The sequence below is a fragment of the Gadus macrocephalus genome, chromosome 15, assembly GCF_031168955.1.
Source record: "Gadus macrocephalus chromosome 15, ASM3116895v1".
In the NCBI taxonomy this organism is placed as follows: Eukaryota; Metazoa; Chordata; class Actinopteri; order Gadiformes; family Gadidae; genus Gadus; species Gadus macrocephalus.
In genome coordinates this window covers 17,338,797-17,358,905 of record NC_082396.1, presented here as the reverse complement: position 1 = coordinate 17,358,905, position 20,109 = coordinate 17,338,797, and the positions used below count along the sequence as shown (strand labels likewise).

General features: G+C 42.5%; 1 protein-coding gene across 2 annotated transcripts in view; it reads right to left on the bottom strand.

Moving 5' to 3' along the window:
* atrnl1a (attractin-like 1a) overlaps positions 1–19,895 on the bottom strand; it is a 222,208-nt gene extending 202,313 nt beyond the window's left edge. For both annotated transcript variants that reach the window (XM_060073933.1, XM_060073934.1), the window contains exon 1: positions 19,086–19,895. In XM_060073933.1, the coding sequence (XP_059929916.1) occupies positions 19,086–19,330 (245 nt within the window). In that variant the 5' untranslated portion in view covers positions 19,331–19,895. The remainder of the gene's footprint in view (positions 1–19,085) is intronic.
* Positions 19,896–20,109: the final 214 nt, after the last annotated feature.

The window sequence follows — 20,109 nt, the reverse complement described above, 5'->3', positions numbered from 1 at the left end:
ATGGGCATCAAACCGACAACCACACCGCCATTATAGTCCCTCTAATGCTTCTCTTCATGCGGTTGCATCGAAATAATGTCACATATAGTGAGTGACGCATTGAAGTCATTTCGTGAATACCATGGACCATTTGACAATTTTATCTTTACACTCTCAATGTGACAAAGTTAACAGAGAGCGACGGATAGAATGGATAGAGATGTATAGATTCCCCTGGATTCACCTTTACACACATCTAACAGTCTCACAGTGTTTGATGAGGCGGGGGGCTTCAGTCAACCTGACTTTGTAGCTGATCGGCTGATATCCAGCCAGTCAAATCGAAACGATCCCCGACTATATTGAAACTTTGTATTTCCGAAGTAAACCCCATTAACCAACATGATCGCATCCATTTGGACTGAAGGAAAACTCTACTCATTGCGTTTGAATATTACTAATTCCAGAGTAGCATAAATATTATAACATTAAGGAATCTAAAATGGAGATGTCGTCACCTACTCCACTCGCAATATTTAGGCTTGTGCCGCTACCAGCTACACCTACCCTAAGCCATCAAAAGATTACACAGACAGACAGTCAGACAAGTTAGAAAGGGTTGTAGAGATACGGCATACACGAGGTTGAACCTACAGTTATTATTACCAGAAGCAAACACGTCCACCAAAAGATTTCACACCAATGCACATGTCATATAATGCATTACAAGAACAGTGTACTGACCTATGCACACGCACAGACACACAGAAACACACACACACACACACACACACACACACACACACACACACACACACACACACACACACGCACACACACACACACACACACACACACGCACACACACACACACACACACACACACACACACACACACACACACACACGGTAAAAATAATGTGTGAGGTTGGTGGGGAAGGAGGGATGAAGGAGTAAGTAATAGATAAGAGCAAGTGGGACAAAGACAGGGAGTCAGAGAGAGAGAGCAAGGGAGAGTGACACAGAGAGAGAGAGAGAGTGAAACAGAGTGAGAGGACTAGAGTAAGGGAGAGAGCGAGAGAGAGAGAGAGAGAGAGAGGAAATAGAGGGTAAGGCGTTCTAAGAGGTGGTATAGAGGACGAGTCCAGTCCAGCATTCTTTGAAATATAAATTTGCCCCAGGTGAATAATTGATGCTGAATAGAAAGCAGACGCAAGGCTAAGAGACATAAATGGACAGAGATCGAGAGGGAGGCAGAATAAGACAAAGAGAGAGTGAATAAGAGAGGCTGAGAGAGCGATAGGAGGGCGTTATAGAGAGGAAGGGGGGCAAGACAGAGCAAGATGTTCTTCCTGTCGTCTTCTGGGTGCAAATCTTCCATATAATCCTCTCTGGCTCTAGCATGCAGTGTCTCTCCATGCCGTCCTACCTCTCCCTCAGACGGTCTGTTTAAAATAAATCCACCAGCGCAGCACTACGAGGGCATTATGTCGATGAATGATCATTATTATTATCATTATTAAGTGAATTCAATTTAGATATCATCACACTTATGCTAACCTGGTGGTGGTGAGTTAGGTCCCCCCTTCACTGTAAGCGTCTTTGGGTCATTGAAAAGCGGTATATAAATATAATAATGAATTAACCTTACACTGAATAAAAAGAAGCAATTGTGCTGCCGGAAACACATTTCCAACGTCTGGGGGTAAATAATAGTACTAATTTCAGCGTGTGCAAACTGTATTAGCTCAGAAGTGATGTCAGTGTGGTGTAAGCTGAGACTACATACAGAGGGGTGTTAAGACAATCAATGTGTGCCCAGTCAAACTGGTGCTGTCTTTATTAAACGTGTTAAATTATTACTTGTGGAGCCTTCAGGCCTGGCCCATGGGAAGCTCGCTGGCTGGGAGCAGCAGAGACAGAGTATGATGGGCTCACAGGACCTGGAAACTAGGGCGGAAAGCGGAGGGCAAGGCTGTAGGGAAAGCAAAACAGGGCAACAAGGTTTTGTCGCCGGGAAAATGGGCGGGCTACCCAGTCTAGGTCACTGCAGGTCAATGAATGATAATGTAAAGGTTTATAAAGATTTATATTATGGTCTTCATTAATTCATACAAACGGAATGTTTCACTATGAGTCAATATTTATATTTTGGATCAAAGCTTTCTTTCCACTCATCAATAAACAATATGGTGATCATCCTTGGTGTTCAGCATGGTGATGATGACAGCAGAAGTCTGTTAACGGTGGAAAACACTTCGGAAGACAAAGGTCAATACCTCATTATTCTGATTCAAATGTGCCGTAAAGAATTGTTGAGCTTTGAAGAAGAACTCCAGCTGTATAATATTAAAAGGATTCCAGATGTTGTTATAAATGTCAATACCTTCATATGAGCCAATTTAATAACCAGCGCATCATTAAAAATAATACATTCACAATGATATGATAATCAACCATGTTCAAATGAAAACTAACTCTTGACCAATTTACGTTTCATAATTCATTCATCAATTACTAATTAACATATGCCAATTAACAAATACTACATTTAGCAATTGGCAAATGCAAAATAACAATTGACCTAGGGCAATTAATTAAAAAAATTACAATTCATAATTTACTCTTGCCTCTTACTCTTGCAAACATTGACAAATGACAATTTACCATCACAATATTACATGTTGTCAATTGACTATTTATGAATGACAATTAATCAGACAATGTTTATTTACTCCATGCTCTTAAAACTATGCTTCACACAAAATGTGCTCATACACGCTCATACACACATACACACACAACAAATCACCCTCCAGACACACACCATATACATAAGCCAACACACAAACAAACAGAAGCCACAAACAAAGGACTGTAGTGGTAATGTTAGCTCTTGTTTAGTCAGCTGTCAGCCGAGTGACATCACCGACAGCAATATTCTCTGTAGAAAGACAGACAAACAAAAACAACTGCACACAATAGGAGTATTTACAGCAGTAGGCAGCAATAGGCAGAAGACTGATGCTTCAGTTATAGGGCAGTTACAGCCACACAGAGCAACACTACACTAAACCCTCATGTGCTATGGTAGGAAAAAGGCATTCTTAAAAAAATAAATAAACATAACCATGATATCACATCATGAAGTCATCTGTATCAGTGCTGTCAGCATGAACACACAGTCCATCTACTTGAAGAGAACTGATCAACACCTTCTTAGACAGGGATGGATGGTAAGACAGCCCAACACTGACGGCTACACACACACACACACACACACACACACACACACACACACACACACACACACACACACACACACACACACACACACACACACACACACACACACACACACACACAACCAGGTATGAGTTCTTAAACATTGACAGGAACATACACACCTTGGTGCTCTCAAATCCTTGCACAGTAGCCTCCTCACTGAAACAAAAGGTGATGATTGATGTCTGTTTGTGTGAGAGTTGGAGGTGTAGAGAAAGCCAGAGAGAGAGACAGGGAGTGGGAGAGAGCGCGTGCCAGAGAGAGAGAGAGAGAGAGAGAGAGAGAGAGAGAGAGAGAGAGAGAGAGAGAGAGAGAGAGAGAGAGAGCACAGTAGAGGGAGCGAGAGAGAGACAGAATGAGGAGATGAATGCCGAACAATTGAATAACCTTGACCTTCTCTGCAGATATCCTTTATTAAAAATCAAGAAAACCCCACCTCATGGGAATAGTGTGAAAACATCTAGGGAGAAGGTGTGTCTGTGTGTCCGTGTGCGTGTGTTTGTATGTGTGTGTGTGCGTATGAGTGCATGTGTGCGCGTGTGCGTGTGGCTGTGATTGATGCTACTGGGTCTCCATCACCTCTGGTACAGTCACGGTCCAACACATTTCAAACCCCAGCATCATTCATGAGCTTTTCATTCTACTATATCTGTCTCTGTTTTTTCTTTCCCATTCTGTCGCTCCACCTGTCCCTACCTCCACCACCTCTCTTCCGGCTGTCCTTTGCATGTCATGCCTATTTTTATATTCCCTCCCTTCACACAGTGAAACAATACTCCACCACACACATACACGCTGACACGTATACAAGTAAATACGACAGGCCTAGAAATGGCTCAAACATCAGTTTTTAAATAGAGAGAAGAAAAGAAAATAGAGGAGAAGCAGAATCGAACAGTATAGGGGCCAACCAGAGAGGCAGGGAGAAGAGGAGGGAAGAGGAGAGGAGAGGAGAAGCAAGCTGCATAACAGGAAGATCCAATTAAAATGGGGGCACTACCTGGTTCACTGTACGGTCAAAGTCATACTTGCATATCAAACAACAGAACAGACCACAGCACAACAGCTTTGTCTTCCTGCTGAGCTTCAGGCATAGAAGGCGTTTTAAAACGGTTGTGATTGTGTGTTTGTGTGTGTTGCGCACTGTTTGACACAACAATTCGCTGTGTTATTATAGAGAGATTTGCACTCAACCCAACTAACCATAAACTGTTAACACAACACAGGACGCGTTGCCAAATATTGTGTGTGTGTGTGTGTGTGTGTGTGTGTGTGTGTGTGTGTGTGTGTGTGTGTGTGTGTGTGTGTGTGTGTGTGTGTGTGTGTGTGTGTGTGTGTGGTGGGCTCCATCACATGTGGTCTTCATTAAGACTCCATTGTGTATTATGGGCTGTGGAGCGTTGCCATGTCAACCAAAATCACTATCCGCTGTTGTTAGCCAGCTCCTATCCACATTTTGGGAGGGATTTTTAACTCTGCAGTCACACACACACAGTAAATCCCCAGACCACACCCAAAGCACTCTTTCTAGACTCTGTACATTCCTAGACTCCAACTCAAAACATCGGGAAATCAAAATACTGCTTCAAAATGACATTTTGTATTGGACAGGCTTTCGAGGTGGGGGCTAATGATATACTGCTAGAGCGTTCCAGCAGCAGTGTGGCCTCCATACGACACACTTGGAATGTAGGACAGAAACTACATGTTGAACTATCAAAGATGTTAGAGCAAAGCATATAATTTCCACTATAAGTATCTAGTGTACTAAAATATATACATAGACATATATATATATATATATATATATATATATATATATATCTTGTATCTTATATATCTTATTTAGTGTTGTCTACTGCGACTACTGCTCACACTCCAATGAGCTGTGATGTTCATGTCCAAGCAAACTAAGCTCTGTAAGGAAGGATTACACATAATCATTAAACCTGTAATGATAGTACATAGTAGTATCAAACCTGTAATATTACATATTAGCAATAAACCTGTAATGATAGTACATACTAGTCTTAAACCTGTTATAGTACATATTAGCATTAAACCTGTAATGAGAGTACATATTAGTATTAAACCTGTGATGAAGTACATATTATTATTAAACCTCTAATAGTACATGTAAGCATTAAACCTGTAATTTTAGTACATATTATATTATTAAACCTGTAATAGTACACATTAATATTAAACCTGTAATTATCGTACATATCATTATTAAACCTGTAATAGTACACATTAGTATTAAACCTGTAATTATAGTACATATTATTCTTAAACCTGTAATAGTACACATTAGTATTAAAGATAAACTTTAAGCGATGCTGTGCTGCTCGTCAGGGTTCTGACCAGCTCACATCCGCCCTAGCTGTTGTTTCGTTTTGGTCATTGGACCTTATGTTCCCAGGGTTAAGGTTGCTGTTTCCGTCCTTATTACGCTTTGATAAGAATATATTTGAAGGTTTTCAGGGAGAACATAAGAAACAAGAAAATAAGAAACAACGATTAAATAGAAATGTCAGATTAGTGAGCTAGTCTCATTCAACCAACTGGATGCTCCCATGGTTAATAAACTCTGAACACCAACACAGCTTGTAAATTGGACTGCATCAGATGACTCCCTCACTATGTAAAACCAATGCTAATGCATGCATATATTCTTGGTTACCAAGTCACCTGCTGATGTTGATGGGACACACGTGACCTCAGCTTATGGTAACCGATAAAACATTTATTAAAGGCGGGGTCAGGGGGCTTGGTTCTGCTTTAATTACATACATGCAGCGGACGTTTGAGAAAGAGAATTCAAACACTGAAGTCAATTCATGCAGCGGCTGAATGAAGCAATAATTGAGGCGCCATCCTCAATTATCTGGGAACTACTAGAAAACTGGCATACTATTGCAGTGTTTACCCTACTGGTGGCCCTGCCACGGGCAGCCGGTCTATTTTAGGCAGGTGGCCTATTTCCACTGCAGAGTTGAGCACACTGTACACACAATTCAACACAGTGTCACGATTAATTGATAGTTCAACATCACATCCATCAGGTCAACCGGCTGGTTATCCCACTTCCATGACCCCAGCCCGTCTCGGGACACTCCCGGCCACAGCAAATTCTCTCACGTTTTTCCAGAAAGCAGGGATAATTTAACCGTTATAGATCCAATGGTTCATATACCCTTAAAGTAAACAAATCAGTTCACAAAAAAAATAAACAGTAATCACAAAGTTGTTCAGGGTAACGCAGGAAATGGCAGGACAGCGTGGGAAAGGACAGACGCCGGTAAACCACACGTTCTATTCCCAAGCGTTGCTGCAAAATATTGAGCTTTTCTCTGCTGTTGTTTGATCTAGTAATCACAGGGTGCTTCGAGTGTAGCGTGTGCGACGTGCTTAGAAGTAGGGGCAGACAGGTGTGGCTCATTTAATTAATGAGGGCTCTACGCGTGCCAGGGCCCATAATTAATGTCATGAGATACACCTGTTTCATCCCACTATAAAGCAGTGGTGATAAATGATATAGTAACCTGTTTTATACAGTCTATGCCATTACCTCCCGGTTTAAATCAGTCTCAGTATTATGAGAGGGAAATAAAAGATGAGTGCCGGGAGGAGGCACTGAAAAGTATTGCTAATGGATGATTAGCCTCCTCTGACATGAATAGTGGGTTTCCTCGACACTGCACAGACAACATCATTGTCACATTTTTGGAAAACTGCTGAGGTGAAGATTCATCTGCTAGCATGGCGTTTCATTCATGTCTGGGAGGTGTTGATAGAAACACCATCCCTGAGTGCCCTTTTATTATCTCAATCGATATGCAGCGCCTCATGCCCACTGCACCGTCAGTCAAAGGACTGGGAAGGCGTGGCTGACGGATGGGGGAGGTTTCCAGGGTCGTCAGAGCCCGAGTAGTGTCCCAGTGCTTAAATTTGCATACGTGATCTGATTGGATGACGGATCCGTCGCTGCCGATAAAGTTGAACATTTTTAAACTTTTTGACGGAGCCTTCAGCGCACGGATCCACAATGCATTGCGCGTCCGTCCCCATTCAAAGTCAATGGGGATCAGTCAACGGACGGAGGCAGTGGGCACGAGGTCGATCAATGATGTTCAAGTCAGCTCTCGTTGACGGACATTTTCACACACGCCAAACGTTAGCGATTGATTATGGCAGATCCAGATTGGCACTGGGCAGATCCAATAGTTTTAAACTTCAACAGACACCTGCCTTCAAGTGAGTTAACGTTTGTCAATTGAGTAGGTCCAGACTCTCTGTACAAATTAAATGAAGTACGAGAGTCTGGTAGGACCAGGCGTGGGGTGGTGAGTAGAGGAAATGATCAAACAACCTGGAAAGGGCAAAATACTGTATGCTAATGTTATTGTATACCACAATTTAATGTATAAAGTAACTTTATTAGCACTACTATTACTAGTAGTAGCAGCTTTGATATTGGCAATAGTATTATATTATATCAGCAATGTGTATTTTTGTGTAGTTATTATATTCTCACTACCATTGATGTAGCTTCATTGATGAAGCAGCACAGATGTAACATTGTGGATGTAGTATCATTAATGTAGAACCACTGGTGTAGGATCATGGACACAGCAGCATGGACGGAGAACCACAGCTGTAGCATCCATGGATGTAGCATCATAGAACCACACATGTAGCATCATGGAGGTAGCATCATGGACGCAGCGTCATGGATGTAGCTGCGCATCATGAATGTAGAACCCCCAGATGCAGCATCATGGACGTATGCATGCAAAATGACAGTAGAGCCAGCCGCCAGGCAGCCTCCATGGTCACATGTGCAGAGCTGTGGACACATTTACATGGTACCACCTGGCATTTACGAGAGAGAGAGAGAGAGAGAGAGAGAGAGAGAGAGAGAGAGAGAGAGAGAGAGAGAGAGAGAGAGAGAGAGAGAGAGAGATTTAGCCAATGAAACAAGGAGTAATAGAAAGAAGGGACCAAAAAAGAGAGAGAATAATAAAGAGACGGGAAACGCTGGGCCACCTCACATATTGACAGCCTGTTATAAAATGAACTATTTCCCCTAAGGGTGTGTGTGTGTGTGTGTGTGTGTGTGTGTGTGTGTGTGTGTGTGTGTGTGTGTGTGTGTGTGTGTGTGTGTGTGTGTGTGTGTGTGTGTGTGTGTGTGTGTGTGTGTGTGTGTGTTAGAGTCAGATAGGTGTATATCACAGTGTCAACTCGTCTATCTTTTGATCTCACACAGTGCGTTTACCTGCAGTCATTATCAGATAAAGAATCGAATAAGACCTCAATCTGACTTTTAAAATGCATGGAAACACCTTTACCCAATCTACTTCGGACCGAAATCGGTACATGAACGGACTGGCGAGATAGGATAAGAACACTCGATCATAGCCCCATCTCTACCTGCATGTAAACCCGCATCGGATATCGTATCGGATTTCGCGTTCTGCGCATGCTGCGCGAGTTCTTGCGGCCGTGGGACGTGAGCCGGAAGTAGCAGGAGACGGTAGTCGTGTTTTTGTCGCCATAGACATATAAACAATTCTCATTTCTTAATAAATCCAAATATTTAATTATTTCTTTAGATGTTTATGGCTGTCGCCGTCGGAAAAAGAGAAACAGCGATTTATTTAAAAAGGTGAGGCAGAAGATGGAGGAAGCCGGTGTCAAGCCACTATCCCCATGCCATTAGAAGTGTATCATCATCAACATGCATCCAGTACACACTACGCTTCGATTTAACCCAAGGCTGAATAAAAAGTACATGTTTTCTTAAACGTTGGTCATCAACGAGGTTGTAAAGTACAAAATCTTACATCTGTCAAAATAAACGACGTGTAAACGATCTTTATTCATTCATTGCGCCGCAACCGAACTGACGGGGATATTCTCTGATATTATGAATCTTAAAGACTGCGTCGGGTTCTCTGACTCTCCGTTAATTCCACAACAAAGCCTCGTAGTGGGGGTTATCTCGGCCATGGTGGAGAATGAATTGGGGGAAAGGAACATTGGCTTTGACTCTCTGAAGTCTTGATTGAAACGCTACATGGAGGAGAAAGGGATTGCTGCCGTATACGGGACAGCTGTCAGTTCACTTCGGGTCGATGTCATTTCTCCGACGCTCCATTGTTCCGACCACTCGGTCGTATGCGGACTCCACCGGCTGGACTCCTTCCGCTGCTCCGCCGCCGGAGGAGTCTGCATACGACCGAGAGTTCGGAACAATGGATCGTCGGAGAATTGACATGGACCCCAAGTGAACTGACAGCTGTCTACTGAAAACATCTTTCTCGAATGCCGCCTGAGTTTGTTGTTGCTGAGACGTAGAATACCGGAAGTGGCTCTATAACCACTTTTTGAAAGGGCTACAGCGCCACCTAGTGTAGCGGATTCAGCCATGCTCCGGCCATTATCCGATCTCTTAAAGGCCATGTATGTTCGGATAATTGACACGGTCCGTTTGAGTAGCAAAATTGGTATAAGGCTTAATCCGATCTAGCTGTCCCATGTAAACGCACTGAATTTCTTGCTAAAAAGCAAACAAACACTCTTTCAGACATACTGAAAACACACGCCAGCTGTCTCACACAAACATACACACATCCTACAACACACACAGACACACATAGTATGAATGAAGCCCCTGGCAGTTACAGGGATACAACAAAAATGTATATAACAGAGGCAGAAGAGTTATGAGAGGACCTGTGCAAATAAACACACAAAGACCAACATCCCAGCTCCAGCTGAGAACAAAACACACCTCCCATGGAAACGCACAACCCTTTGCTGAGCACATTTTGTCCATTTACCCAGCACATGCACAGAAACACATGCAACCCTTACTGTGTACATGCTGTACATTTCCCCAAGCACAAGCACGGAAACACACTCACAAAGCCCCTCCCCTGCTGAACACATTCACCCTCTTGGGAAGCTGACTTGTCACTCCAGACTAGAGAAACAATCAAATTACCGTTCACACGCAAAAATATCAAATAGGCTGATGGCAATTCAACAATACTAGATTAATTGAAGAAAGAGAGACGGAGAGGGGTCTCAAAGCGGTCAAACCACAGATAGATAATGAGCACTCTGGTTTTCTCTGTGCATTCAACTCAACTCTGAATGAACCTCTCAATCCCTTTTGTATTCCCTCTCTCTCTCCCTCTCCCTCTCTCTCTCTCTCTCTCTTCAGTAAGAAAAAAAGCTTGACAGACATACAGAAAGAAAACGAAGATTGGAGGAAATGGGAAGAAATGGAAATGTTTCCACGAGTGTCCTCAGCCGAAATGGGTCTGCTGCAAGCATTCAATTACCCATAACTCTGCAGTGAGTCCATGATCATGCAGTGAGTCCACGACCACGCAGTGAGTCCACAACCACGCAGTGAGTCCACGACCACACAGTGAGTCACAGTGAGTCCGTGACCAAGCAGTGAGTCAATGACCACGCAGTGAGTCCATGGCCACACAGTGAGTGTCCAGCTCACGGTTAAAGTTTGCAGCATGAAATGTTTGCACATGTGCATCACACCTTAAACTATATACACTACTCTTATGCAGTTAAACAAATTCAAATTGACAAAAAAACACAGGTACTCCCACAATGGTACACACACAAACACAACAAGGCCTAATTCGTCTCCCTACTATGGGAGACGAATGCAGCGAAGCCCGCCACCTCAGGACCGACAGCGTGTGTAAATGATGCATGCATGTCCGTCACTGTCAGCAGGTACGTGTATGCATATACGTGTGTGTGCGTGCGTGCGTGCGTGCGTGCGTGCGTGCGTGCGTGCGTGCGTGCGTGCGTGCGTGCGTGCGTGCGTGCGTGCGTGCGTGACTGCGTGCGTGCGTGTATGTGGTCTAGACTGTAGACTTTCAGCCAAATTAATATTGATCTACTGTTTAATATTAATTTATTATTACATTCATATTTACTCATTACGCAGGAAAAATTAGCTGTGATATACAGTTGCTCCTGGCATCTGCCCATCACAGATAAAGTAATTGCAAATTGAAACTGAGGATTTATTTAACTCGATTTTAGATTACAATAATTTGATTTAAATTGATTCAAACGCTTATTAAAACCCCCCTATTAATGACCTGAAGCTTACTCATCGAGTATTATAGAGGTATTAGATAGCAAAGTAAAACAATTTACCCGGAAAAGATAAGGATTATTTAATACTGCAATAATAATTAACATATAGACTATAGACATGTTATTGTCAAACATACAGACAAAGACAGCATTTATTACTTTCATATTTTCAGCAATCACAAACCTCGATTCCCAGTCACTTTCTCTCTATCTCTCTCTCTCAGCCTTGAGGAGGGCCCGAACCGTTGGGGCCAATCACAAGTCAGGGGTGGCACACCTGTGAACGGGCTGACTGCTCTTGACAAGAGTCGGAGGGCAGAATTGGCAGACCCAGCCTTATAAGGAATGTCAGGGACACAGATGATAGGGCCTGCAGCTTGTTGCACCAGCAGAACGTAAGGTCCCACTTAGGCTACGTTGAACGTAAATCACCCAAACGTTCGACATTACACTCTACTAAAAAAATAGCAGTTGCACCAAGCAGATAGTTTCAACGTAACACTAAGTTATAATTAAGCAATAGATCACGCCAGGCTGTGGTATGTGCTCATTATACCACTGTTAAGGGGCGTTGTCCGGCCCCGACGCGCAGCGGAGGGCCGGCGACCCCCTTCACAGTGGTATAATGAGCACATGCCACTGCTTTTATACAACGGTTACTGTTATGGCGAAACGAAAGTCATAGACACACTACATTTAAAAAGAAACCAAGAAAGTCAAAGTAGCCGTTTTATTAAAGAATACAAAAAAGTAGTCCCTCCTGGCTGCCGCTATGCATCGACGGTCGCTATGCAACACACTTTAGCGTCCCTCCGAGAGAAGGCTCCGATAGAGCGGTTCGCCGGCAATTTATCCTATGGAGCAGTTCACTCGCCGTGTGCCTAAGCTTTCGTTAGTCTCTCCATCGCCTTGCTCACTCCCGGAGTAACAACATTTACACCCTCTCCATCATCCAACATATGTTTTACTTTGTAACTGTTTCTACTTCCAGGCGCGGAGTGATATGCAAACTTTCAAAAAATGATCGGGCGTCATAGCAGTTATGTATACGCTCATTATACAACAGTTGGGAACCAATCAGATCGCTGGATTTAGGTCCCCCGTTGTATAACTTCTATTTTACACCTCCCCTCTAGCTGGTGTAAGTTCCATACTAACGATAAAGAACCGCTAAAAGAAAAAAACGTTTCAGAGTTTCAACACGGTTTGCGCCGGGAACGGATTGTCCGTGACCATATCGATCCATTTCTTTATTATGATGATGTTGAATTATATGCGCGATTTCGGTTCTGCCGGGCGGAATATTATATTTATTTATTTATTATAAAATCCGCCATCAAATAGCTTAACCTCACGCCTATACCGTCCAAGCAAATTTTAGAGAATAAATGACTGAAACTGTTTTGTTTGCCCTCTCATTTGGGTGCTAACGCGTCTTCACTCGGATAAGGTGGAAACTTGCCGGTATTTCCTGTTTACATTGTTAGCTGTCAATGATTGGCTTGAAATTATCTAAACGTCATTAAAAGCGACACTGGTACAATTTATGCACTACTAGTAACGTTACAACTTAAGTTATGGTGGTGCAACCAAAATTTAGAACACCTTTAGTTTGACACTAGCTATGTCGAGCGTAGGGTTAAGGCGGACTTTACACCCGAACTTATGATCGGCTTTACGTTCTGCGGTGCAACCGACTGCAGATGTTTTCCCCGATCTCTCCATATTCCATATTATAAGTGTTGCATTATTCTTCCGCTACATCCTTAGACAATGGACATACGGCCATAAAGCCAGAAGCGATTCTACACACGTTTACATATTAAGGCTGAACAAAAAGCTGCATGGAAATAGTTAATCAAATCACAAGCAGATCTCAGCAGACTATATTTACTTTAAAACAGAGCACAATCTAACGGCACAATAAGTTGCAACATAAATGTTTGGTCTGGAGAGAGATAAATAATTTAATGTATTCAATACTATTGTCAAGTAAGTTTAACACGTTCAAAGCATTTATTTTGGTGCATATAATAAGAGATAGGAGGGAATAAGAAGTACAACGCAAGCACTGCAAGTCAAGAAACATGAATACAAAATAGAGGAAAGTAAACCACAAGCACTGCAAGTCAAGAAACATGAATATAAAATAGAAGAAAGTAAACCACAAGCACTGCAAATACATTGATGAAAAAGTAAACATTATATCGGCCTACTATAGTGGATGTGCAGGTGTCCAAATTAGGGGGCTAAAACCGTCATATTCCAAAATCAAGTATGTTTGACTGTTTGGACTGCGGGAGTGCATGCTATGAAAAACTTTCACCAACAAAAAATAGATGTATTTCTGTTAGTTTTACACTTTTTGTTGTGTTCTCTTAGATATACAAACCAATCGTTAATAGCAGTGGCTACGCTATGACACAAAACTGGATATGTTTCGTCATCTATGGGTTGGCCACATATAAGAACCGTGATATGCTATGACGATGAAGCTTGTGATCATCACCAGATCATCAACAGTAGACGGAGCCTTGAGCGATGCTGAAGCAGCTGGGATGTTCTTTCGGTAGGTTTAGCTCAGGAGGTGGAGCAGGTTGACTTGTATCCAGGAGGTTGCTAGTTAGATCCCCGGCTCCTCCTAGCCAGCTCCTCCGAGTGTCGAGCAAGACGCCTCACCCTGACTGCTCCTGACGACCTGGCTGTCGACTTTCATGGTTGACTCTGCCGTCTGTGTTTCATTGTGGTTAATAAGCGTCTGCCAAATGCCCTAATGTAAATGTTCAGGTCCCTCTACCACATGGTTCTTTCCCTCGCTCTCGCCGCTACCTCCCCGTCTTCCATGCTGAAGGGCCACAGTGCCTTATAAAGGACATGGAACGTGGCCCAAGGTGATTGTGTCAAGAACTACCCGTCAAGCAAAACCAATCACATGCCGTGAGCCAAGTAGGTTTCTGCTAGAAAACAGCCATTGAGAATGGTATTTGGTGTTTTGCGTTTCTTCAAGTGACATGGCGGTTCAACTTGGTGTTTGTATTGGACCTTCAAGACGACTGGTTTGAGGACGGAGAGGAACAGAAGAGGCTAGGACTAGGTCCGACTAGGCTATCACCGGAGCATTTATCACATATTGTACACTTTTAAACAAATCAATTATACCGCTACATGCTACTTATGTGTAGTTCAAAGAAAACCTTTTTTGAAGAATAACCATACCCAAGTACTCCACAGTTTCCGCCCCGGGGGAAAGCAGAGAGAATGCGGACCGTGGAGTGCTTATACAAGTGTGTCCTTGCTTTCTCTCATCATAGCAGGATTAACTCACACTGGACAGATGGTCATCTAATGCCCCACACACACACGCACGCACGCACGCACGCACGCACGCACGCACGCACGCACGCACGCACGCACGCGCACACGCACACGCACACGCACACGCACACGCACACGCACACGCACACGCACACACACACACACACACACACACACACACACACACACACACACACACACACACGGCTTTGACCTGTTTAATCATGGCACAGACACAAAGCAAGATACACATGTCAGCTGATGATGTCAGGCTACCCTCCCCGGTTCAAAACATCTTCCTCTCTCCCCGTCTGTGTGTCAGCCTAACTTGCTTACAGTGCTAATGTGTTAGCGATTGTCCTTGAAACAGGGCATTCCATCCCATCGTCTGGCCATTAGAAGACGCCTTAGCTATATTTAGAACACTTCAAACTCTTTGCCTCTACGCATAAAATCTGGGTTTTGTTGCCTAATGTGGCTGTATGATACATTATTCAATTTTACAAATGTCATTATATTCATCTCATTGATATTCAAAAATGCTTCTTTTATAATCAAAATATCCTCTAATGCTGCATTATTGTTTCTGTCAAACCTCCCACTCTCTAGCTCAACGGCAGTTCAATTAATGAAAATGCAAACACACGCATAAAAAATACACAGAAATACCTATGCACCTGTTAAGAAATATTTCCACGTATTGAGATTGCTATGGCAACAGTAGTTTTACTGTTGCCTGTGAAATATTTTATGCCCCCACCCCGACAGGAGTGGGATGACTTGCTACATCTACTTTGGGTGGAGGGGGATGTTCTGCCCATCAAATTATCTTCATTCCAAGCTGCACCGAGTTTAACTGATTTAACAGGAATTTATCTACAATCTAATAATATCGATTTTGATTCATATTAGTAGAGAAATTGACTTACTATATTTCAAGTTCATATAGTTCAAAAAATTATATACATATATATACATATACATATATATCATAATAAATGTATAAAATTTGACAAATATTTGCCATTTAATTTCGTTTTGATTGAATTAAAATAACAGTGTCATAATCTGAGGATTTCTATTCAAGGTTCTACAACATGCGTACTTCTAGGATTGACTAGAAATGGCCCATTTCCATAGGATGTTCTTGTCACATGACTGCAAAATACCCTTGTCACATGATCTTATGAACTTTACTCCGAACTCAAAGGAAAACTGCAATCCCAGCACCAAATCTCAAGAAGAAGATTATAAAGACTGTTCCAACTGAAAGGCCTCTGCCTCCACGTCCTGGGAGGCAGACAGCCGTTATGGTTATGCTCCGGACCGGGACATTGCTGGTTCCAATCCCTGAACCAACAGGAGAACCCATGATATAATCACACTAGTTGTGTATATCATGGGTTCTCCTGTTGGTTCAGGGATTTGAACCAGCAATGTACCGGTCCGGAGCATAACCATAACGGCTGTCTGTGTGTGAGCGAGAGCAAGAGTGAGAGAGAGAGCAAGAGAGAGAGGATAAATGGTGTGCTGCTCTCGCCCCCTGCATAGCATAACATAACAGGATTTTAATGCCACAGCAAACTGCCCTTACAGTATTAATAGATGGATTAAAGCCAACATGAAGTGGAATTTCAATCCCATATTGTAATCCTGTTTTACAGGCGGTGGGGGATATACAAAAAGCATACATGTATTCATCCAGCCAGACACACGACAGACAAATAGACAAAAAGATGCAACACTTGAAAAGTGTCACCATCAGCATGTGCAGCAGACATGATAAAAAAACGTTGGCATTGAAGTATTGCCTCAAATACTCCCCCGAACCCCACTCAAACCCTACAATTAGCAGCATCAACATCCCCAAAAGCCCCTCCTCCTTGGTGTGGATGTGTGTCGGGGGAGATAATGACTTGAGATGTTTGATCACTGGATGCTCGTATCAAAGCGGCCCTCCCAGGGCTGCAGCTGCTCACTCTTAGCAACACCGGAAACTAAATAAGGGATTAACTCGACTCCCGGCACGTTTCAGGCTCTCGCAAGGATTTATTCAAGCCCAATACCCCCAGGCAAAAAAGATTGACGTTGATTTGTCACATTAGTCGGGTTTCTAGTTAAAAATTGGAAGCATCAATATCACCTCTTGAAAGAGAAGTGCTTAAAGCTTTAATATTAATAAGCTGTGAAAGTAAGCACTTCCAGAAACATAAGTCCTGGTCCAATCGATTGTTTTAAGTGGGAAAGATTATCTGAAATGAACATTATTGTAATATGGTTGTTCATTTTAAAAGACTGCTGATCTCCAAGGTCATTAAGCACTGGCAAATTGTGATTTAACGGAAAATAGGTTATGGAATAATTCATGCTATTAAACAATAATTAAAGTATACATCTAAATGTCAGGATGGTTGTTATTTAATTGATATTAGGATGTTATAAGGAGTAAACATACTGCATGCAACTCACATGCTGTATTATTTTACAATGTACATGCCAAAAGGTTGAACCATCCTTCCATATATATACACCGATACAGCATCTAGCCATGTCACTACTTATGGCACTTGTTCTTATTGAAGGGTTCTCTTACGATGACAGCAATGTATAGTCGGTTCACTTGATTGCTGTTAATATTTTTTTCAGAACAACATAATTTACATATATAATCTATAATTATAATAATACATTTGTATTATTGTAGTAGTAGTAGTAGCATTAATGTTTTCCTAATCATGTGATGGTATTGGATCGGCGCATAGACTTGCGTACTCGCCGATACTGCATTTTGGGCGGTATCGGATGAATTTCCGATACTGGTATGGGAACAACTCTACCTTCAGTTTGCTCATTGTTTTTGTTTTCTGGGTATAATACAATATTGTCCACACCCACAAACACACACACACACACACACACAATCAACTATTTGATTACCTAATAATTAGTTGGATTTTGCAGATGATGCCCAACTACTAGAGTTAGTTTGCTTCACTATAGTTGAATTAAATATTCTCAAAGATGACAATGCCAATCCTTCAGCCCGGATGTGGGAATGGAAATAAGGGTTGGTTCCTAGGTGTCATTTGATTTTCACACAAATATCTTTGTTGCATGTACCGTACAAACATACATGTCCAATAACTTATTCCATGTAGGATTATTTTGGGGTATTCTTTATAATTTGACAGAGTGGAAGCTATTCACTTCAATACAGTGGAGACATATTAATGAGATACACAGATATGTTGCGAATGAAGATGCTAATGGTAGGTAGAATTATTTTTTTCACAATAGCTAAAACTGCCAATAACATCTCAATAGCCATCTCAATATAGTCAAGTCAGGTCAAGTCAGGTTTATTTATCTATAGCACATTTCATATGGCATACATAGACACAATGTGCTTTGAGTGGAGAGATTTCATAGTCCCTGTAGTTTATTTCCCCCCCCCTCTTTCTCTCTGTGTCTGTGTACAATGCTATCAGTGTATCTTGCTATAGAGGAGTGGAGAGAAAACAATTAGACGCAGACAAAGGGAGGGGAGTGAAAGAAATTGGAGGGCAAAGTGTGATAGTGTCTTTGTTTATTTAACTGTTACAATAGTTTCAAGCAGTCAAATACTAAGTTCCAAGCAATAGGCTTGTGATATTCAATAGTATTTTTGTTTGATTTCTGCTTCATAAAATGTTGATTAAAACATTTAATTTATATGTTGTAGATTTCTTATTACATATAAATACACATAAATAATTATTTTAACAGGAATTTTACTGTTCAATGGGCGTCCATGTATTCACTCTACATCAAACAGAGACAGATCCTATATTTAATTAACCAACAATAAAGTCCTAGTCTCTCTCATCCAGCCCTTTGCGGTTAAGATTGTTATCTTGTTTTGTCAGGGATGCTGCTTTCTAGGGCTAACGGCCAACACTACATTCAATGTAGTCTACATTGTATACAAAAGGATAGAAGGGGTGTGTGTGTGTGTGTGGGGGGGGGGAGGCTGAAATAGATGCTGCCTGCTGTATTGTTTGCCCTGTCGTCCAGCCTATACAACCTGTTCATCTCAGCTCTCCAAAAACAATCACATGCAGTAAATCGATGGAGTTCTTCACAGAGAGAGTAGCCCAGACTAGAGAGGTACCCTCCTCCGGTGGGCTCCGCTCATCACCACAGGATGGGGAACAGAAACAAAGGAATGTCACACACCCCGGGGGGTCCCGACGCACGCAGCGTCAGGTAGGAATACGCAAAGAATATTACAACACAACAATTGAGGTTGTGTTACCTACACAACCACTAAAGTAAGTCACAACAATCACTTTGGAGGTTCATTGAGATGCAGGCCGCAAACTTACTTGAATCTCCCCTGACAATGCTGACACTGGTCCCCGACCCATCCGTGGTCACACACGCACGATCCGTTGATGCATTTCCCCGAGAAGCAGTCCTTCTCGCAGGGCTTTGGAGACCCCGAGGCCTCGGCGATGAGCACCAGGTGAACCACAACAATTAATCCCAAGTATGTGTGCATCAGGTCCCGGGAAGCCCTCGCAGGATACTTTAGCCAAGTGCATCGACGCGTGCGTCCACCTCCATCCATTATTAACCAGACTTTAGACTGTGCAGAACCGTGTACTTACACTCCTGTGCTGTGTGTAATCATCATGAATAGTGTCACTCCTCACCAGTGCAAACCCCTTTTTAAAGGATTTACACACGGTCAAAGCATGCCTCATTCACCGTGCGTGGTTTAATAGCTCTCGGAAAACAGAAAATAGGTCAACTCACAAATTACTTTAGTAACTGTTCTGTTAACGACAATTTGCTTGGCTGACTGCACAAAGAAGTCTGCACACCCTGTGCCAGTGTGTCGCCCTTCCAGACTTGTGAAGAACTTCCAGTCAGTCAGGATGACAGTGTTACAAACGCTATAGAGATCCCCACATACGTGTAGCAGGGATATTCTTTGACAGGCGACGCAACATGGAAAAAATGGTTAAAAAAATGGTTATATTTGTATATCCTCCTGGGCTGAAAGGCGCTGTTTGTTCTCGGCTACGTTGTCTGTGCAGAATGCGACGCACGGCAGCAGAACACAGTGCGTCCTCGGCGAGATGCTGCTCACAGCTGGTTCATCACGACGGAGGAACTCCTGCACTACATTCACACGCATGCGTAGTAGTGCGCCTTGCCATTTAAAGAGACAGTTCTTCATCAGGACACAGCAGGAACCCTTCAACCACTCTGATGAACCATGACAGATTTTTTTTTCGTTTTGTACACGCTTTGTAACGCAATTTGAGACAATCAGTCAAATCATTGAATCCGGTATCCACACAATCTACCAACAAGTGCATCGTGACCAATCTTACATCAAAT